Here is a 23,312-nt window from a genome sequence, read left to right as displayed (position 1 = left end):
AAGCTTAATTCAGAAGTAAGGAATTTAATAGGAAAGAAGCAGAAAGACGTCAGAGGACACAGGCGATGCATTTAATGAATATAAACACTATTTTGCAATTAGAAAGGTGAGATATTTGAGATTAGTCTTCTGCCATATAAAGGATTAGTTCTGTATTACATAGTATAATGCACTCCTCTCACATAGAGGGCAACATATATAGAAATTGGGCTTCATAGACAACCATTTATCCGAAGTTTTCCAAAAAGTAAATAGTCATGTTCTTTGCTCTGTAAATGTCAGTCTACCTATATCACACCTCAACTACCCACAGCATACACTCAAACTAGAAAGAGTAATCTTGATTGACATCTTCTCTCAGTGCTTATTACCCACATTTTAAAACCAGGGGCATCTGTTTCTCATCTATTAACCAGAATTTTAAAGCAACTATTTTTGCATATGTCTATACATCAAGGTTAACCAGTGAAAACCAACAATGAGCACATGTTAAAATCCATTATAATATTAAATCCTTAGATAACACAATACTAACAAAGTGGCACATGATTTTCAGTGTGTGACTCTAGGCTTTCCTTTAACATTGAGCTCTGGTTTCAGCAAAATAATGTAGCATTTTGGAGTAAATATACACATTAACAGTCCTGCTGCAGAGGCCTGGATGGCAAATATCTCCACTGCAACCATGTGTTTGCCTTTGGTGCTCAGGTATGTTGGGATGAAGGAGACCCAGACACTGCAGAACACCAGCATGCTGAAGGTGATGTGCTGCGCCTCATTGAAACGGTCTGGTAACTTGCGAGCAATGAAAGCGACAGCAAAGCTAATAAGGGATAATACACCAATGTATGAAACTGCCAGATAGAAACTTATGATGGAACCTTCATTACATTGTAGAATTATTTTTCCTGGTACAGTTTTATTATCAGACTCTACATGTGGTGGATACAAACTTAACCAAATTACACATATTATTAATTCCACAAAGGAGCAAAGAAAGACCACACCTACAGAAATGTTAATTCTTCCCAGTTTCCTAAACATCTTTTCCATTTTTGTGGCTTGAAAAGCAGCTAAAACCATTAAAGTTTTTCCTAACATTGAAGAAATAGCAATGGATAAAACAAACATAACCGTAGTTTGTCTCAGCATGCAGGTAACCCCAGTAGGTTGTCCAATGAACATGAAGGTGCAAAGGAAGGACATCAGAAGAGCCATAAGTAGGATGTAGCTGATGTTCTGATTATTGGCACGGACTATAGGAGTCCTTCTGTGTTTTATAAAGACCAACAACACTGCCGAATTCAATACAGTAAAGACTGAAGCACATCCAGACAGTATATATCCTAAAAGATCTTCATAAGACAGATAATCAATTACTCTTATAATGCACTGATCCCTAGTTGGATTCGGCCATTGGTCTTCAGCACATTTCACACAGGTTTCCACATCTAAAAATAAAATTTAAAAAAATTTACTTTAAATGAAACACAATAATTAGTCACTTAATTTTTAAGTGGATAAACTCCACAGAAGGAGTACAAAGGATTAAAAATAAGCACTTTTTCACCTGCAAGGGGGTATACTGTTTTATAATGCCTCTATGATCAACATTACAGAATTGTGTAGGACGCACAATAAAACACTGATCATCTCAGTAAGTATTAAATGATGCTTTCAATGAAATTATTCTTCAGTTATTCTTATTTTTGTACCATGCACATTTCAACTTTAATGTTGATTATTTGTGGAACTCACAATACTGCTCTTTCCTGCTTCAGATCATTTTTTATTCTAAGGTTGCTTTTCCCTTTGAAAACTAGGTAAGCCACTTGTATTCTAATACCATTTATTAAACAGATGAAACCTACATCGGCCTGGCTACATGTGCACCTACATAGTTACATAGTTACATAGGGTTGAAAAAAGACCAGAGTCCATCAAGTTCAACCCATCCGAGTAAACCCAGCACACAACCTATACTAACCAATCTATACACTCACATACATAAACTATATATATACAACCAGTAATACTAACTGTAGATATTAGTATCACAATAGCCTTGGATATTCTGATTGATCAAGAACTCATCCAGGCCCCTCTTATAGACATTAACAGAATCTGCCATTACCCCATCACTAGGAAGGGCATTCCCCAACCTCACTGCCCTCACCGTGAAGATTTTTATTCTCTCTGCCAAGGAACTGCTTCTAAGGCAACAAAACCCTTGACATGAATTTGGATATTTGGGAGAAATATATTTCATCCAGTGGCATTACTACAATGGGACAGGTCCCCCACAAAAAATCTTTAGAGGGGCCCCTCTGGCCCTCCCACTCATACCACTCATGGTGTTGACAAACACCACTAACCAGAGTGATATTTTTAGTATATTTAACTTGTGGAATAAAGTTACAGAAAATACATACAAATTACCAATTTTTTAGCCTGTCAAAAACATTACTGACAGCTTACCAATATAATAAAAAGTATATGTATGTATTAATTTAATGTATTAAAAGTGGATACACGTGTGTGTGTTTGTCTGAGACCAGACTTTTGTTACTTGATATATACACCCTTTGTGGGGTACACCCCCTACCCTATACTACCACTAAGATGTCCAATATGTTTCCTATAACGTAATCACATTCCAGACTTTAGGAACAATGGGGTATGTAAAGGTATGGTGTGAATGGCAAGTCAGTTGCACACTTGAAACATTTTAACCCATTCAGGCCTGGGGTATAACTACTTTTTCAATACCCAATATTTAACAACTAATATTTGCCCCCCTATGACCATGAGGTCTGCTTTCTCTATTTACACCAGTGATTTTATGTAAAACTGGCACTCGGCTCTTTAAGATAATGTTTACATGTAAACAATGTTATGCCACGTTTGTTGCACTATGGATTGAAAAATGTTAATAACTGAACAATCTAGAAAGATATTAGGAAGGATTATCATGTGGTAGGTAGGGTTCAAGCTGTAACATTTTGCACAAAAAGTCATGTTTTTTTAGTTTGTAATTCAAATTGTACCTGGTGAGATGTAGAATGCCTATAGATCCCAGAATTAAGCACTCTCACCCCCACTAGTATTCTTGAATTTATGTTTGGGGGAAATCACCCTTATTGTTTCCTGGTACCCAACTTCAGTCAAACATACTTTAATGTATAGACTGCCTCCAAATTAAGAGATCTTTTAGCAAAATAGATATACGCTTTATATATGGTGGATGTGCCCTGTCGATGTCATATAACTTTTACGGAAATAACTGATTAATAAAGTCCATTGGAACTATCACACAACTTTTATCTGGTATAGAATTCCCGAGTATTGATGTCCAAATGTACCATAATGATAAATTGGGGGATATAAATTATATTTTATTTTGTTTAAAGGTTGTATACATTCTCAGTAAACAAAGTGATAAAAGAATTTTTTTTTTTTTTAAAAATAGCATCTGTTATTTATTAAACATAGTAGAGTTCAAATTTATAATAATTTTTTTTATTTTATTGTCATTAGTAATTTTGCTATCTGTGTGTTTAATTTTCCTTTTTCCTGTGTTTTTTTTTTTTTTTTACATAATCCCCTAGTTATCCCAGTTGACTAGTCAAGATTTCTTGTCCTCCTTTTTCCTATCCCCTATCCTATAATCATATCATTGCTCTACCTCTAGTTTTACAAGAAACAGAATTGCATTTTTAAAAACCTCTGGATATCTGTTTATGGATTTGTAGTCAGGATGGTCTGATGGAGCCTCTACTGTTTGATGAACCTGTGCACAAAAGAGTATATATCACCCACTCTTTGCTGGTACAGGTATGGGATCCCTTATCCGGAAACCCATTATCCAGAAAGCTCCGAATTACGGAAAGCCCGTCTCCCATAGACTCCCTTTTAATAAAACAATATAGAATTTTAAAACTGATTTCCTTTTTTTCTGTAATAATAAAACAGTACCTTGTAACTGATCCCAACTAAGATATAAATAATCCTTATTGGATGCAAAACAAGCCTATGGGGTTTCATTAATGTTTTAATGATTTATTAGTAGACTTAAGGTATGGAGATCCAAATTACGTAAAGATCCCTTATCCGGAATACCCTTGGTCCCGAGCATTCTGGATAATGGGTCCTATACCTGTACCTCTACTGCTTGATACAATAACCCTGTGGGGGTTTGACAAGAAACAGTATTCCTTTTAAAACCTCTGGATATCTGTTTATGGATTTGTAAAGTCTTGATGGTCTGATGGAGCCTCTACTCTATTTGATGAACCCATACATAGAACTGCAAGGGATACATCACCCACCCTTTGCTGGTACCTTAGAAACAGCCCAATGTAACCAATGTTCTACTGCACTTAGCTAGAACATACTTTCTGGGGCGACTTAGGGTTACAGTATTTTGTCACCTTATACAAATATCATTGGGCCCCTATTAATCTCAAACAAAAGAACCTTTTTAAGCAGCCAGACGACTTGTCCAACACATCTTTACATTTTTGAACGGTCCTAAGTATAGGCAATTGTTTGCACTCTTCCTGACCATATCTCCAGCATTGAGGTGTGGTTGTTTTAGGGAATTATAAATCATCCATTGTATTTGTAGCGTGAGCAGCAATTGCTTGTAAAAGAAAAAAAACTCTCATCCCATCTGACTCAATCAAATCAATCTAATCAATGAGATCATCAGCAATAAACGAGTGCATCATCTAATAGTTGGATCTGTTGATATGCCAATTCCATAAGGGCCTAACAAAGACAGTGTCTAAAATTAAACTAGAAGGTGAAAGAATCCTATTGACGATACATCTGAAGAGTAGGTAGCTATTAGAAGACAATAACCAAATAGATACTATAAATAATGTATTTCCCTTAGATCATTCTGTTCTACTTACCTGCAGAATTTGAGATTTCCCCCTCAGAACATGAAACACAGTCGAAGCAGCACGGTGGCCTCCCATTCTGATGAGCTCTTCGCTGGCCAGATGAACACATTTCAGAGCACTGTGATGTCTTAAACATTCAATAAAAAGTTTTATGGTCATTTTATCTTTAAAAATAGAGATGATCAGAGATGAATGGAGTAAATAGAGGTGTTACATTTATACGAGTAAGTAGGGGGCAGAAGGTTAAAGCAGCTGGTCCACAGTAAGTTTATCCCAACAGATTTGCTGCTGAGATACTATCACTTATAAACTTCTGCCACTCTCTTCAGGGCACTGTCACATTTTATATTTTCTGCATGATTGTGACAGCTATTGTTACCAAGCAGGCACAAGACTATAGTTGTACATTTCAACTTCCATTTAAAGTACAGTCTCAGTTAACTTAGACATATCATCTGGATAAAAATGCTGAGTAGCACTCTCATCCTCTTTAAGACATTCAGCAGTTCAGCTGATTCACTGTACCGTTGGGTCACTCAACTTATTGCTTTAACCCTTGGTTTATCAAAGAACTAGAGCATTTGTGACCATACAAACGTTCTTTTTCAGTGCTGGCCAGCATTACTAGTATCAGACTAAACTTCCTAGGGACCAAGAATACCTACCACGCAGGACCCATTATCAAAGCAATTATCTTTACACAGTAAATAGTCTGATATAGATTGGGTATTAACGATGAGTAAAAGTTGGCATGGGACTGTTGAAGGTGAAAACAGATAATACAGATTTGCATGGCCATACCAGCTTGTGTGAATAATGGTAGTATACAAGCAGAACAGCAAAAGGAAGATGGATAAGGGGCCACGGTGCATTTAGAAGAAATTCCTTTCTTACACATAAGGAAAAAGAAAGATGCTGTCCTTTATCACCCACAGGAAATCTTCCCTCCGTAAGCATTATAATGCTCTAAATTACCTGCCCTATGCATGTGTTAAAATAATCATGTTAATCATATTAAACACTTTCTATCTGGCAATCCTGGGTAAGTGCATTTTCTGAAAGTTACCAAGGTTCCACATATGCAAAGTCTTTTACATGGGATAATTCAAAATGAATGATTTATTCTGATTTCATAAAAATTCAAGATAAAGTGGGCAATGTAAGAGTGGTATGAATTTTGTTCACGTTGATGAGGATACAAGGAGTTGCCCATGGTGGAGCAGAGTTACCGTGGGTGACAAATCTCCCCATGTACCAGCACCCTACGTTCTGTGGGTGTGTTCTTTCTCTGAGCCAGTGAGTGCCTTAGCAGTGATAAAATTACACACTTGCGTTTTGCTACTGAAAATGGAACAAATGGTAACACACCTTACTCCAACAGACATGTTCATGTTCATCATCTTTTGATTTGGAATAAAGTGAAATCACTCTGTGGAACGTTCCACTAACTGATTTCACTTTATTCCAAATCAAAATGACCCCAATAGTTATGAGTGAATCTGTTGCGTTTTGCTTCTCGAAACAACAGGAAAATTCAAGAAAAGCGAAAAGTCCACGAAACAGCAAAAAATCCACGAAATGGCAAAAAATCCACGAAACATGTTTGTTGAATGACTTTTTATTACTTCTGTCTTTTTTTGTTGTGCGTCTTATTTTCTTACACGGCCGCATCCATTTTCATTTAAAGTTCTTATTCATCCAACATTTAAAATCTACTGGAGTGAGACGGGGTAGGTAGCAAACATTATTAAATGAGAGATTTAGACTGGAATGTGGACTGTGGAATGGACTGGAATGTGGACACAGGAGGTGTACTTTGTAAATTATTGGAGATAAAGGATTAGCATAGCTTTATGGAAACCCCCAAGATGATGAACAAGAGGCAGGACAATCTACCTAATATAGAACCAGATTGAATTCAGAGAGAAAAAGATTTATTGCTTGAAAACCTATGGATGAAATTCTATTTGAGACGCAACTCAATTCAGAAAAACTTATCTCACTGTTTATCATGTGAAAACTCTACTGAAGTCTATGGGAAAAACTGGAACTGAATTAGGAGAAAAGCTTTTTCTTCTCGATTTGGATCTCGTCTAAGAGTTTTCATGTCATAAAGTATGAGATAACTGTTTTCACTAAATTGAATCTGATCCTATATTAGGTAGATTGTCCTGCCTCTTGTTCATCATCTTGGGGGTTTCCATAAGGCTATGCTAATCCTTTATCTGTGCCAATTAAACAAACTTATAATATTTATAAAAGTCAAAAGCCACTAATCTACCATTTTTTCACTTGAATTTTATGTTTGCCTAGTAATTCTAGCTCTCTTGCCTTCCCATTAATAACAGTCTACAGCTTTTTTAAGGAATCACCCTTCATGACTAGGGTACCATATGGGAGGGGCTCCTTAAAGAATAAGTATTACTCTAAACAGCTTCTCAGAATTGCCTACCTTTGTCCCTCTGTTCTTTCTGACCTGGTTCCTCGGTTACAAGCTTCTCGATTCCTCTCCTTCCTTGTTCAGAGGGAAGCCCCACCCCCACTTCATGTTCAGGTCTCTCATCAAGAGACCCATCAAGGGCTCTCCAATTCGACTAGACTTGTCAAAGTAGTGAGAGACCTGAACAGGAAGTGGGGGCGGAGCTTCAATCTGAACAAAGAAGGAGAGGAATGGAACAGCCTGTAACTCTGGAACCAGGTCAGAAAGAACAGAGGGACAAAGGTAGGCAATTCTGGGAAGCTGTTTAGAGTAATTTTATTAATAGAAAAAAGTTTACTTATTCTTTAAAAGTACAGAATTCTGCTACATGCATACAGTGCTTGTCTGGGATATTACAATGTTTTTTCCAGAGTTTGATGCAGTGGATGCTTCTGCTGATTTACTCAGATGTGGTTGGGTAGAAAGACTATAGTCAATCATTGTGTAGGATTTATGGGGGAGTGAATAGAATGGATAATCTCACCTAGTATAGTCAGTACCATGTCTTAAGTTGTTTTGAAAGCAGGCGATTCATTGATGGTATTGTCATATACCTATTAAAGTTTCACCTCCGTCTGTTATGTTCTCTGGTAGCTACAATTAATATAATAATTAAGTTTTTAAACATATAGGAAAAAAATTACTCAGTAGGACTTCATGATCCAGGACTATTCTGTTCTATGATCAGAGCTGAATTAGATTTGTATTTCTACATTTAAGTTCTTACCTTTTCAAAATAAGGGGCCCAGGTAATTGCAGTCTCATCAATAATCAGCCGATCACTACTTGGTAAGAATTTTCCAACATGGATCTTATTAATTGTTCCATTTTCATTAATAATCCAATTCAATATGTCAAACTTTCCAGGAATATTTCCTTCCTTGGAGAAGAAAAATTCCTCTCCGGATGGCGTTTTCAGGTGAAGGTTTTTTAGGTAATAGTTTAGCTAGTAAAATTAAAAATTGATTTCAGTTTAAATTGTTTGTTTTACCATTGCTTTTGACATCTTTGTCTCTATAGTCACAAGACCGCTGGTTTATAGCAAGTGATAATGATAATTACTTCTTTAATCAACTACAATTTGAATGCAAATGTTATTGACATTACAATAGTAGGTGGTTTCCTCATCTTTACTTGCATTGCATAAAGACTAGTAGTCTGGAAGTCTTATAATGTATATCCTTATACAGCAGGAATCCCCAACCTTTTATAACCGTGAGCGACATTCAAATGGGAAATGAAAATGGTTCCTGATGGTGCCACTAAGAGCAATAATTGGCTATTTAATAGCCCCTATGTGGACTGGCAGCCTACAGGAGGCTGTGTTTGGTATTATACTGGGTTTTTATGCAACTGAAACTTGCCCCCAAGCCAGGAAATCAAAAATGAGCACCTGCTTTGAGGCCACTGGGAGCAACATCCAAGAGGTTGGGGAGCAACATGTTCCTCCTGAGCCACTGGTTGGGGATCACTGGCATTCGGCTATGTAAGATACAATGTGAAAACATTCATACAAACCTTAAATCTTATTTTGCTCATCTCTTTGGAGGACCATAATTCTATAGGTAACTGCATATTATCTAAGGCATGGGCTAGAGCATACACTGCCATGTATATTGTGTGTTTAATACGGTGGGTAATGGTCTCTTCTTGCAATAAATATTCTTTTATTCTGTGTTTCTTTAAACATGTAACATTTTTAACACCATCAAGGACAACGTCTGAACATTCTGCAATTAAGTCGAAGACCGTTTGTAGAAATATATTTTCCGACGAATCTGTCCAAAGTTTGTACGAAAGAAAGTCATTCAGTCCAGGAATGTCTCCTCTTGGAAGTGCAATTAATAATGATCCGTTCATTAGATAATATAATTCTGTGAACTCGCTTTCTATAACAATATCCAGGGCTACTGAGCATATAAAAACCCTTTCTGATATCAGCTGGGAAGTCCTGTATGATAGCAAGTTTGTCAAAGAGCTTATACTAAAGTATAAAATAATGACTCTGACAGAGGAATCTTTAATGACCTCAATAGTTTCAAATGCACTTATATGAGAAAAAGGGGGTGAATTTGCTATGCTTTTTAAAAAATCCACACAGATTCTATTTTTCTCCATTTCCTTTCTTAGCTCCTGACTGGCTTGGTAGTTGCTCTTATCATCTGATGCAATAATTCCCACCCAAGTCCAGCCAAAGTGCTTCAGTAATTTGATGATAACTCTAAACTGGGAATACTCATTGGGAACTGTACGATAAACAGATGGAAAATTAATACGATCATTAAACACGGGATCCAGAGCTCCGTAACTTATCTGAAAGAAATAGATTTTGCTTAGGCTATATCTTAATTAATATTATAGTAAATCTGCTAGTTTAGTCTATATTGTCTAAGTCTATATTGATAGCTAATAAAATATATTATAACAGGGCACATTATTAATTGAGATAAACTTAACATTTAACTGAAGCAAAATGACTATATGATATTAACCTCCTGCCAAACCTATTTGAATTAATGAGGTACTGATTTACATACATAATCCCCCATCCAACGCCCACATTGTTCCCGAGGTATCTATAACGGTTAACAATTCTACCATCACCCCATCTTCCCAGGCCCGGTGCCTTGGGGTTATCCTTGATTCTGCCCTGTCCTTCACTCCTCATATCCAATCACTTATAAAATCATGTCACTTTCACCTAAGAAATATCTCCAAAATCCGATCATTTATCACCCAAGATGCTGCCAAAATTCTTATTCACTCTCTTATAAAACTGGCTACTGTAACTCCCTACTAACTCCCTACTAATTGGCCTTCCCCTCCAAAGACTGTCCCCTCTCCAGTCCATAATGAATACTGCTGCCAGGCTCATACACCTCTCCAACCGCTCCTCCTCTGCCGTGCCACTCTGCCAATCCCTGCACTGGCTTCCCCTACCATCCAGGATAAAATTCAAGCTATTGACCTCACATTCAAAGCAGTCCATAACTCTGCCCCACCCTACATCTGAACTCATCTCTAGGTTCCATCCAACCCGCTTGTTACGCTCCTCTACTGACCTGCTCCTCAACTCCTCTCTCATTCCCTCCTCACACGCTCGCATTCAAGACTTTGCAAGGGCTGCCCCCCTCTCTGGAATTCGCTCCCACAAACTGTCAGACTTTCTCCCAATCTCTCTGCCTTCAAGGGATCTCTAAAAATGCATTTATTCAGAGAAGCTTACCCTAATCTAATTTAGCAATACCCTGTGCCACACCTCTCACAACTCTGGTCATGCCCATTCCCACACCTTGTGTCTCAACCCTTTCTCCTTGTAGATTGTAAGCTCTTTTGGGCAGGGCTCTCTTCACCTCTTGTATCGGTTATTGATTGCTTTATATGTTACTCTGTATGTCCAATGTATGAAACCCACTTATTGTACAGCGCTGCGGAATATGTTGGCGCTTTATAAATAAATGTTAATAATAATAATAATAATCATATAAAGTGCACCGAACTGGTTGTGAATGCCAATTGGCTGACATAAAATATAAAGCAATTTGTGGGGTATGCATTTTTCATGCGCGTATATGACTTTCTGCACACAGACAATTAATTTTACGAATCCCCTATAATAATCTGAAGGAGGGATGTGCTATGGGGTAGTTGTAGTTTCTACAATAATTAGACATATAACCAGATAAAAAGCAATAGCAATATAAAATGTGTTTTTATTGCTAATAGACTGTGCAGTGAGATGATATATAACCATGCCAGCAAAAGTACTTTTCTGCACTACACTTCGAAAATGTCATACCAATTGTCTGTACCTGAGGGTATCCATACAGCTGAGTGATTTCAGCAATGGTGTAAGTTATAGATGATAACAAGTGTCCAACAAATGCCACCAACTTCTGATCTTGTTGACAGATATAGTTGACAGTTGGATTCTCATCCTCGAATAATAAGCTAAAAGTGCTCATTAATGCAATTTTTTCACTTGTACATGTATCGTAGATACGATATCCTAGAGTAATGTTGGGTAAAAGCTCTGTGCTGTTGTTGATCTCCTCTATAGCATACATAAAGGCCAGGAGGTGGGTCAGATGCTGAAATGAATGTCTGTTGGATTAATATAGTAATTAAGAATTTACATTATTAATGTAAACCACCATCAATACGGTGAGAACCCCCCTGAGAGAGAAAGAGTCCTGTGTAATGAGTGCTCTATCAGGAGAAGCAGGGAGTTGCAATCAATCTAGAGATAATACAGAGATGTAGTAAACCTACCTTCTAAACAGTGTTACATGCATATTACAATTTACTTTAATATGTATAAAGCTATAGAAGCTCTCTTCCTATCTTTCTAATTGATCTTTTATACTAACAGAGGCTCTTCACTATTTCCACAAAGTCCTGTTCTAGTCCAGCTCTTGAAACAAATTCGAAAATTTGTAAATAAGCCCATATGTATTTTAGAGATCTTATCCACATTTTTGGCTTTAAAATCATCTGCATGGTGATAATATTCAAATATATTTTTTCAACCCCTTATTAACAACTGAAAGTGAGACTCAAATCTCTAACTGCCTTCTAGCGCTCTCCAACTGAATAGACCACCACCTCAAACTGAACCTAACAAATTACTGAACTAATCATCTTTCCACCCTTTTATTATCTCTTATTAATTCCTACTCCCCTTTTACTATCTCTAGTGATGTCATACTTACTAACCATGTTAACTCACAACTTTGGGGAAGAGTTTGACTCCTCTGATCAAATTAACGCCATAGTGTTATTTATACAATTTTGCCAAATTCTGTCCCTTTCTTTCACAATCAGCAGCTAAGACACTCATGTGTGCTCTCATCCCATCCCATCTAGATGACTGTAACCTGCAACTAACTGGCCTTCCTAACTGCCATCTCTCCCTACTGCAGCCTCTATTAAATTGGGCTGATTCTGAATTCCCCTCCTGTTATCCAAGAGAAAACAGGCCCCTTCCCTGCTGAGGTCCTTATCATGGCTTTCCATAAAACAAACAATAACACATTCAAAGCTGTTCATTCCTCTGCACCTCACTACATCTCTTCTTTTGTGTCCGTTTATGTTCCTGACCCACTCCTCAGCTCCTCTCTTGGTTGCACCTTCCACTTCTACTGTTGTTTCCCACCTTCAACCTTTCTTGCCAATGCTGAAATGTGTAATTTTGCAGTGAACCCATGTCTGCTGATAAAATTTGCTCATCCCTAGTTCCAAATACCTTGTGTCCTGCCCAAAAAAGTTTCTTAAATTAGACACTGTGATGCAAAGTAGATAATAACTTTTATTGTGTTAAACTCACAAAGAAACCTGACAGTACAGAACAAAAACCTTTTTCTGGAAGTCCTAAGAATTGTGAACAACAGACCTGGAAGTTACAGAAATTCACCTTAATCTTTCTGTATCTGCTCTGTAACTTTTTTAAACATCTGCAGGTAGTGTTGTAGCTTTTCTCATTGAAGAATAAGCCCAGTAGGACCCTGTGCCCTGTAAGAAAAGCAGGAAATGTGTCCTTTTATTAACAGTGATTGTGTTACTTACCCTATACAAACATCAGGACAAGGAGCTTCTTGGAAACATTCCAGTTTAAAATGGTCCTGAAGAAAGATTTGCAGAATGCCTCCTATTATAATGTCTCCATCAACAGCATACACTATTGGTTTAGAACAATCAGGCCATGCATGTGGTTGGTCAAGTTCTGATGGGTTATATTGCCCTGTGCTACAAGAAAAGAAAAGAAGAACCAGAATAAACATTAGAGCTATGAGTTTCCAACAAGGTTTGGCCAACTTTAGCAAACACAGTTCCCTTCTGCATAGATACAAGTGTCCATGAATGCATATTGAATAATGTAAAGGTAAAGGCCAGGGATTCATAAGAAGAACACAAGAAGATGGTGCCGTGCAATGTTATAGAAAGTGGCTAAAGCATATACTGTACAGGAAGCCTGCTTTTATCCCTTCAGATTCTTCTCTTTTTTTTCTTTAATTACACCTTATTTTTTTTTCTGTTTGTAAATAAGCACACTGAAGACATGGCTGGTGTCCTGTGAGTATCTATCAAAAAAAACATATTGTCAGTAACCAGCCTATACCAATCCTTAGCAAAAATAGCCAGTCTGTAACTGTTTTTAACTAAAGAGCATTGCATGAAACATTGGGATTAATAAGTTTTGTGCTTTGCACTTGTGTATCACAGCATCACAGAATTCCAACATTATTGCATTCGCAAGAAGACACTGTACCCAACACAATAGCCCGATGTGTGAAAATAAACACAATATGCTGAAAGTTATACAGTTCATGTTATTTGGGTTGTTGAGCATGAGGATGATGCTTGTGCCCAGTTCTTTAGACAAAAGTGTGCTGTGCCTATTGATGTACGGCACTGAGGGAATCCTAAAGCTGCCACCTGGTCCAAAAGTGCCAGTAGCTCCAGGGTTCCCCTTTGTCAGGGATAGGTACAACTGCTCTCCATTCAGAATGGGAGGGAGGAAGGGATGAGCAGCGCAGAGTGCAACTATATGGGAGAGAAAAGGGCTCCCTTTCACACAAGTACCTTTAAAAAAGTGGCTGCGGGGAAATTTGTTTGAATGCAACTGCAGTATTGCACATAAATGAATGTTTCTCTTATATAACTGATCATAGGCAGACAAACTTATTCAACTTCCAGCCCCAGTTTTATTGAATTAGACTATTTATTTTTTAAATATCTTGTATTTTAGACCAGGGACCAAAGAAAGACCCAGCAAGAAATAAAGTTTATGGCATTTGAGTGCAGACACTGCAAAGACTGAATATATATATATATAGTATACAGGGAGGAGCACACCCTATAAAAGTCCAAATGCCCTTGGTGCAGGTCAAAAAACAAAAATATAATAGAAAGAGTGCCGCACACATAGGGACTTGATACAAAAGAAAAAGTGGTTTTATTGAAAAAATTCCAACGTTTCGAGCACAATCTGTGCTCTTCCTCAGGGACAAACCACATATATATATATATATATATACATAAAAGTTTGAATAGCTAGGCACTCACAATAAACAGTCGGTAGATGCCTGGGTGCAGTCCTCAAAAAGCTTTGTGGGCAGTAGAAAAGAAATGGGCCGCTTCACACAGGACTTGTGATTACAACTGTGATTTATTGATCGTATAGCAAGACTGACGTTTTGCCCGCTAACGCCTTTGAGAAAGGCTGCAGTAGCGGCCGAAACATCAGTCTTGTTATACGATCAATAAATCACAGTTGTTCTCACAAGTCCTGTGTGAATCGGCCCATTTCTTTCCTATATATATATATCTATATACAGGTATAGGACCCATTATCCAGAATGCTTGGGACCAAGGGCATTCTGGATAAGGGGTCTTTCTGTAATTTGGATCTTCATACCTTAAGTCTACTAAAAAATTTATAAAATGTTAATTAAACCCAATAGGATTGTTTTGCATCCAATAAGCATTATTTATATCTTAGTTGGGATCAATTACAAGGTATTGTTTTATTTCTACATAGAAAAAGGAAATCAGTTCTAAAATTCTGAATTATTTGATTAAAATGGAGTCTATGGGAGACGGGCATTCCGTAATTTGGAGCTTTCTGGATAACGGGTTTCCGGATAAGGGGTCCGATACCTGTATATATATATATATATATATATATATAAGCCATTTGATGTCTCCGGTGTGAAATATCCCGTGAGTGCCGTTCTTCTCCGCTTTTCTAGATATATATATATATATATATATATTTTTTTTTTAACAAATTGAATAAATTAGTATTTTATAAAGTTTTCTATGGAAATAGACAAAAGTTTAAAATTCTAATTGCCAAAAATCTTGCTTTCCCCACAAAGCTGCTGTTAGTTTCTGCTTTACTGACAGGGTTCTAGTGTGAAATCTTCATAATGAGGGGATAAATACTTACACTACCATCTATCCATATTCATTTTTAAAGGACCAGTAGCGTCAAAAAATGAAAATATTTCCTTTCACATAAAGGGCCTTATTTATTATGCTGTGTAAAATGAAAAAAAATGGTGTAAAAAGCTTTGTACAATAAATGGAGAAGTTTGCCATCGGAAAGACATTATTTTACATAAGTTCTGGTGGAAGAAAATACACAGACTCATTAGTTTAATCAAGTAGAGAAGCTTTACAGAATATTTATTTCAATTCATTTGCTTTTTTGTCATATGTTGCTCCCTCGGCTGTTGATCCAGGGTGGCACAACTGGGAATAGTGTTTGGGCTTGGACCTAGGGTGATTTTGTAGCAGGGAATTGGAGGCAGTCCAGAAAGCTTGTGCACCATGTGCTGTACATGACAGAAAGCAGGACGGAAGGTTTATAGGAAAGGAGGCCTGCTCAATGGCTTAAGGTTGTCTGCTAGTGCATTTACGCATGGCAGTGACAGGGAAGGCTTTGGAAAAGGGTCTGAGAATTACCAAGAGGACTATTTATTTTGTATATGTAGGGACCCATAGGGTTAAGCTCCCTATGGCTTTACCCCTACCTCTTCACAAGCTTTACTGTTATTGGGCAGAGCCCTTATACTCAGGTTTCAGTTATGTAACTGCAGGGTCGGACTGGGCCGCCGGGACACCGGGAAAAATCACGGTGGGCCCCGGCCCTAGTGGGCCCCAGCGGCCCAGTCCGACCCTTGCCGGCGCTGCCAGCTACTGACTGCTCCTCCCCGATGCGTTCAATTTATACGCGCTCGGGGAGGACGTCAGGCAGGGGCCCTTCGGGGGGGTTAGGGGGGCCCCTGGGGGGGGTTAGGGGACGCGGCTGGGGCACCTGCAGGGCCCCTGGGGCGGGAGCCCCGGTGGGCCCTGCACCCCCCAGTCCGACCCTGTGTAACTGTACCCCTTATAGGTTTACACAGGTTGACCACTCCCCCTGCAGACTAATATAGTGTCTTGCAAGGAGGAGTGTCTTCCTCTATTGGCTGCATGCTGTGTCCTAGGCAGAGCTCCATCTGAGCCTGGGTGCAGTCAGGCCCCAGTAACACTACTGGAACAACTAAAGTTGGGGGCAGGGCCCCGTGAATGAGAACTAGTAAGCACAGCAGATTAAATTAATAGCACTCTCTAGGAGAGGTGAGCACAGTTAGTCTAGCTAGAAAGGGCAGCCATTAGCCCCATCAAAGGAGTTGTTAAGGGTTTAGCCTACCCCAGGCTCTGTATGCCTTGCTGTAGGGACCACAGTTAAGACAAAGGCTCAGGCAGTACTTACGCCTGAACCACCATTGGCTGGAGGGGATCCGTTCAATAAAAGGGCATCCATCTTGGGCTCTCAGCTAATACTCTGCACATCTCCATGCTGGGCTAAACTGTTCCTAAAGGTCACAACTGCTATTTATCACTGTGACAAATCTATATCTACTGCTTGTGAGTATATGACAACCCTGCATAACATCTGTGTCTTGGACAATAAATCTGCATTAAAGTTTACCATAAGAATCCTCTGGTCTCCATTTATATCTATTGCACCACACAACCTCAGCTAGTTGTAGTTTAACTACACCCTCGCTCCATAGTAAATCTCCCACTTAGCGGAGGCCCATGCCTAAGTATTGAGGGTCGCATGTAACACATGCTCTACACTATGCTACTAGCCAGGATTTGCCTTATTTAAGTCAAAATAGTGTTACATATAAACAATATAGTCTGTACCTCTTTCTGACTGTGCCTTGGTTCATCAAATTACTTTGTTAGATGTCTACATTTCACAGCAAAGGCCTGTTTAACCATCTTCCTAGTGATGGAAGTCCCTCAGCAATGAGAGCTCCCATTACATGACATCTGAAACCTCTACAGCTTTCCTATAGGGCAGTGCTGTCCAACTTCTGTGGTACCGAGGGCCGGAATGGAAGCTAGTTTTGACCACTCCCCTTTTTAAAACTACACCCACTTGAAACCATACCCATGTTATTGCATGACCATAGCCATATTAATGGTGGTAGTACAGCAAAAACCTGCCATAATCTGCCTACCCTGCCTGTGTTTGCCATACTCTGCCTGCCCTACCCTGCCGGTGTGTGTGCTATACTCTGCCTTCCCTACCCTGTCTGTGTTTGCCATACGCTGCCTGCCCTACCCAGCCTGTTGGTGCCATACTCTGCCTGCCCTACCCTGCCTGTGTGTGCCACACTCTGCCTGCCCTATGCTGCCTGTTGGTGCCATACTGTGTATGGCACACACTGGCAGCATAGGGCAGGCAGAGTATGGCACACACAGGCAGCCTACAGTGACACAATGCTGGCACTGCTCCTACAATCCGCACAATAACTATATATTAAAAAACTTTTTAATTGCTGTACCACCACAGTATATGTTCTTTTTATAGTGTGCAGGGTTTATTTGTGGGTTTCTACTGCTCCTACAGTCTGAGCTGTGAACAGGGGAACAATGTGGGTGATTACAGCCTGAGCCTGAGGTGTGAACACTGCAGGGGGTGAACAATGCAGGGATTAAAAGGTGTGTAGAACACAGGGGATTACATTTTTAAACAATACAGAGGGTTTACAGCCTGAATCTGAGGTGTTAACCATGCAGGGGGGCCAGTACTGATACCATTTAAAACTTACACAAAGGTAAGCCATCAAAGCAGCCAGACAGGTGGGGGGGCCACACAAAGGGGGGTCGTGGGCCGCATGCGGCCCCCGGGCTGCCAGTTGGACAGCACTGCTATAGGGGAATTCATTCCTGGCTCCATAATGGCAATAAGAACAGTCTTTGGATTGTTGCCTGCTACTGCTACAAAGCAGCTATACAGGGCCAGAACTAGGGATAAGTAGCTGAGGCACCTTTGTTTGAGGGTGGTGCAAGTCCAGAAAATAAGTTGTGGTATGTAGAACAACACACTACTTCAGACCACTAACTGACAGACAGCTTTTTGGCCTGACTTAGTAGACACATGTGAATTACTGTATAACTATAACTTCTAATACCCCGAATATGCCTCAGCCCTTCTACATAATTGTACTTGGTATTAGTGTGTCCATCCCAACTCCTGTTCTGAATTACACACAAGTGTAATGTCTTTAACACAGGACCAGTGCCATCATAACAAGGGAATAAATTAGAAAGACCTGGTTGTGTAGCCAGATATTCAGATATAATGTTCTCCAGCACAAACAATCTCAACTTGCCCAACATTTGCTCATAACTAAGACCTTCATGCTCTTCATCTGCTTTATAGCTTTAAAGGGCATCCATTCATGTTGGAAAAATTAGGGGATATCTTGGGATGCAGAACAGTATTTACAGTGAGAGCTGTTACATATATTATATAGTTTAGAAGAGGGTTGGATAACTTTCAGAAAGTGAGCACATTAAAATTCTGCACTCAACATAAGTTCCAATAGACATGGACGAGAGATGCTTGTCATTTAAAATGAAATGAAATTATTAATGTTATCAATCTATTCCCTTAAGAAGTAAATGCAAGGGTGTTAAGGACCACCCATTTTGGCAGAAGTTAATAGGAAAGAAGAGGAAGGAAAACTGCAATTTAGAGGAGGAAGAAGCTGTGTTTAATGAATATAAATACTTTATAAGTTTGTAAAATAACAATCAGAGCAGTAATTCTGCTTTACAATGTACTAACCACTCCTCTCACACAATGAATAACATATAGAAATTGTGTCTCATGGACAACCATGCTTTCTTTAGTCTTCCAAAAGGCAAATAGTCATGCCCTGTGCTCTGTAAATGTCAATCTGCCCGTAGCACACCTCCATTACTCACAACACACACTCTTGATTTTTATCTTCTTTCAATTATTATTTAGTGTCTGATTTATCGTGTGTGACTGTATATTAGCAGTAGGCTTTCCTTTAACATTGAGCTCTGGTTTTAGCAAAATAATGTAGCATTTTGGAGTAAATATACACATTAACAGTCCTGCTGCAGAGGCCTGGATGGCAAATATCTCCACTGCAACCATGTGTTTGCCTTTGGTGCTCAGGTATGTTGGGATGAAGGAGGCCCAGACACTGCAGAACACCAGCATGCTGAAGGTGATGTGCTGCGCCTCATTGAAACGGTCTGGTAACTTGCGAGCAATGAAAGCAACAGCAAAGCTAATAAGGGATAATACACCAATGTATGAAACTGCCAGATAGAAACTTATGATGGAACCTTCATTACATTGTAGAATTGTTTTTCCTGGTACAGTTTTATTATCAGACTCTACATGTGGTGGATACAAACTTAACCAAATTACACATAATACAAATTCCCCAAAGGAGCAAATAAAAACCACAACTACAGAAATGTTAATTCTTCCCCATTTTCTAAAAGTCCTTTGCATTTTTGTGGCTTTAAAAGCAATTAAAACTGTTATAGTTTTTCCTAAAACTGAAGAAATGGCAACAGAGAAGGAAAATATAAACAAGGCTTGTCTCAGCATGCAGGTAACCCCAGTAGGTTGTCCAATAAAGATGAAGGTGCAAAGGAAGGACATCAGAAGAGCCATAAGTAGGATGTAGCTGATGTTCTGATTATTGGCACGAACTATAGGAGTCCTTCTGTGTTTTATAAAGACCAAACACACTGCCGAAGTCAATACAATAAAGACTGAAGCAGAGCCAGACAGTATATATCCTAAAAGATCTTCATAAGACAGATATTCAATTACTCTTATAATGCACTGATCCCTAGTTGGATTAGGCCAATGGTCTTCAGCACATTTTACACAGGTTTCCACATCTAGAAATTAAAAAAATAAATAACTGAACAGAAGGAGTATGAAGGATTAAAAATAAGCACTTTTTCATCTGCAATGGGGTATACTGTTTTATAATGCCTCTATGATCAACATTACACAATTGTGTAGGACACACAATAAAAGACAGGTCATCTCAAAGTACAGTATGTTCAAAGTATATTAAGATGCAGATTAATAAGCCATTTTAAAGATGATACTTTCAATTAAATTATTATTCAGTTAATCTTATTTTTGTACCATGCACATTTCAACTTTAATGTTGATTATTTGTGGAACTCACAATACTGCTCTTTACTGCTTCAGATCACTTTTTATTCTAAAGTTGCTTTTCCCTTTGAAAACTAGTAAGCCACTTGTATTCTAATACCATTTTTAAACAGATGAAACCTACATCGGCCTGGCTACATGAGTATCTGAAGATTTGTTTATTCTCTCTGCCAAGGAACTGCTTCTAAGGCAACAAAACCCTTGACATGAATTTGGACATTTGGGAGGAATACATTTCATCCAGTGGCATTACTACAATGGGACAGGTCCCCCACAAAAAAAATCTTCAGAGGGGTCCCCTGGCCCTCCCACTCATGCCACTCATGGTGTTAACAAATACCACTAACCAGAGTGATATTTTTAATATATTTAATGTTTGGAAATAATTTACAGAAAATTCATACATATTACCAATTATTTAGCCAGTCAAAAACATTATTGACAGCTTACCAATATAATAAAAAGTATATGTATTGTGAGCGATGCAATGGAAAAGGTCATTATTTGGTGTATTTCCACCAGTGTTAAGGTGGGATACAAATGGCCCAAGGTAAAATACCTTGTTTTACAGCAGGTAATGCTGTGTTGGAGGAAATCTCCTTTAAGGTTTGATTTGGCCAGCTGTAGGGAGTTGCCTCATTAGGCTGCAGGTGAGCAGCCAATAAAAGGGCTGTATGATTTACAGGGTTGGAGTTGGAATTGAACCTTGACTGAGTGAAGGTCACTCTCAGAGCAGGGCACAGGGCATGAGGGCTGCCTGTGTTAGGAACTCTCTGAGGAGCTGGGGGTGCCACCTGCCACTGCAGGGAGCAGAGGGAGTTCTGACCAAATGGATGAGTGCTGAGAGGGCTCAGCAAGGCTTAGTGTGAAGCCTGAGTGTTCCAGAGAGTGGGACCAACCCTGGAAGGTGAGAACCCTGAAGAAGGGACATATCAAAACCCTGAACTGTTTATGGACTTATGTCTTTATGTTTCTGTTGGGAATTGGCCCTAAATAAACCTGAGTTTTGCCTGAAGACTTGGTGTCCCTGTCTCTATGCTCCAGATCCTCTGCATGCCCGCCTGCCTACCATTGCTAATTCCCCCAAAATTGCATGTACAGGCATTCAGCATGTCACAGTATGTATTAATTTAATGTATTAAAAGTGTATGCATGGGGGCGTGGCTTGGACGCGCATGCAGGCGGATGTGAGTTAAGGAGCTCCGCTGCTTGACCTGGTCTTACTCCGGCTACACACAGAATTACCCAAACGGTAGTCCTCTCTCAATGCAGCAATGCCTTCTAAAGGTAACAAAAAACATCCCCAAGCGGATTTGACTTCATTTTTGGCTAAAACAAATCGACCGAGCCTAAAACCATCTGATGGCGCAGTTGGGCCGGAGGCGGGTGAGCGCGCACTATCGGAGAATGCTTCGGACGCGGAAGACACCTCTGCTACCGACACTGCTCCTGTTACGGTGAGCATACTTAAATCACTACTAAGTGACCTAAAAATCTCTCTGCATTCTGACATTAAGGAGGCTATACAAACACTACGATCTGACGTCCACCATATTGGTAACAGAGTAGACGCCATAGAAAAACAGGTGGACGACATATCTAATGTGCAAAACCAGTACTCCGATTGCCTTGAATCCCTTAACAAACAAGTGCTAGCTATGAAAGACAAGCTGGCTGACTTGGAGGATCGATCAAGGCGCAATAATATAAGAATCAGGGGTATCCCAGAACAAATAAAGCAGGACGAGTTAACCCCTTATTTTGAAACTTTGCTCACAACTTTGCTACCGCATGTGAACGCTACCCACTTAACAGTAGACAGGATTCATAGAATCCCAAAGCCAAAAAACCTTCCAACAGAAGTACCACGAGATACGATTGCTAGAATTCACTTTTACTCTACAAAAGAAGCCCTGTTGAGACTCTTTAGGCTGAATAGCCAAATTCCAGATCAATACCAATCCTTACACATTTATGCAGATTTATCAGTCCACACCTTAAACAGGAGAAGGGAATTTTCCCTAATTACGGATGCGTTAAGGAAACAAAGTATTCCTTATAAATGGGGCTTCCCCGTGCGACTAATAATACTTGCGCAATGGCCAACAATTTTCCTTCACTACACCAAGCAAAGCCAAAACCATTCTTACAGAGTGGGGAATAACAGAAACAGATACACAGATGGATATCTCAGCACCTAAAATACCAAAAAAGCGCCCATTGGATTGGACCACAGTCTCACCCAGAAAGGAAAAACAACAGCAGAGATCCAACCCGACTTGAGTACAAAACCTCCACAGCTGTAAAGGACTCCTTTTTTTTTTTTTTTTTTTTTGTGTTTCGCTCTTAATTAAGAGTTTAACAGTTTGCAAGTTTTATTAATGTAAGAGGGGACTCAGCTCAGTTTCTTCCCTTTTTTTTTTTTTCTTTCTCCCCCCCCCCTCTCCCTCTCCCTCTCCCCCTCCCCCCCCCTACCTATTTAATATTTTTTTTTTTTTTTTTTTGGTTTGTCCGTCCCTGTCCCTTCCTACCCCCACCTAACCTTACCTTATACTAACTAAACTCCTAGAATTCATATAGACCTATGTTCAAGCTGCTGGGAATATTACGATACCTAGGCACTTTCCCCCACGGGCTGGAATGTGCAGCTAGAATAAGCAGAAAAGTTTAATACTGCTTAGTTGCCCTGACAAGCCCTAAGTGCTGTCGTTGGGCATTTTATTTAGTGCTTTGTTTATTTTATTAGATAGTTCTCTTTTTCTCTTTATTTCCATCAGTACCGGTCTTTCCTTTTGCTTTTTTAAGGTTATGGTTCTATCCTTAAGTTTAACATGCAATTACACCTAGTAACTGTTAATGCTAAGGGCCTTAACAGCCCTGCAAAGCATAAAATGGTTCTGAA

General features: G+C 39.1%; 2 protein-coding genes across 2 annotated transcripts in view; both read right to left on the bottom strand.

Annotated features, from left to right (window-relative positions):
• Positions 1-552: 552 nt before the first annotated feature.
• Positions 553-11,453, bottom strand: LOC116406829 (vomeronasal type-2 receptor 26-like). The gene is made up of 5 exons (XM_031891774.1): positions 11,199-11,453; positions 8,905-9,699; positions 8,114-8,332; positions 4,917-5,034; positions 553-1,451 (listed from the first exon to the last, which is right to left on the bottom strand). The coding sequence occupies exons 1-5, from the start codon at positions 11,451-11,453 to the stop codon at positions 553-555; spliced, it is 2,286 nt and encodes a 761-aa protein (XP_031747634.1).
• Positions 11,454-19,189: 7,736 nt separating this feature from the next.
• Positions 19,190-23,312, bottom strand: part of LOC116406828 (vomeronasal type-2 receptor 26-like) — a 29,497-nt gene continuing 25,374 nt past the window's right edge. The window contains exon 8 of the mRNA XM_031891773.1: positions 19,190-20,124. Within this exon, the coding sequence (XP_031747633.1) occupies positions 19,190-20,124 (935 nt within the window). The remainder of the gene's footprint in view (positions 20,125-23,312) is intronic.

The sequence above is a fragment of the Xenopus tropicalis genome, chromosome 8 (genome assembly GCF_000004195.4).
Source record: "Xenopus tropicalis strain Nigerian chromosome 8, UCB_Xtro_10.0, whole genome shotgun sequence".
NCBI lineage: Eukaryota > Metazoa > Chordata > Amphibia > Anura > Pipidae > Xenopus > Xenopus tropicalis.
Note: the sequence above shows the minus strand (reverse complement) of the source record. Positions and strands in the feature narration are given on the sequence as shown.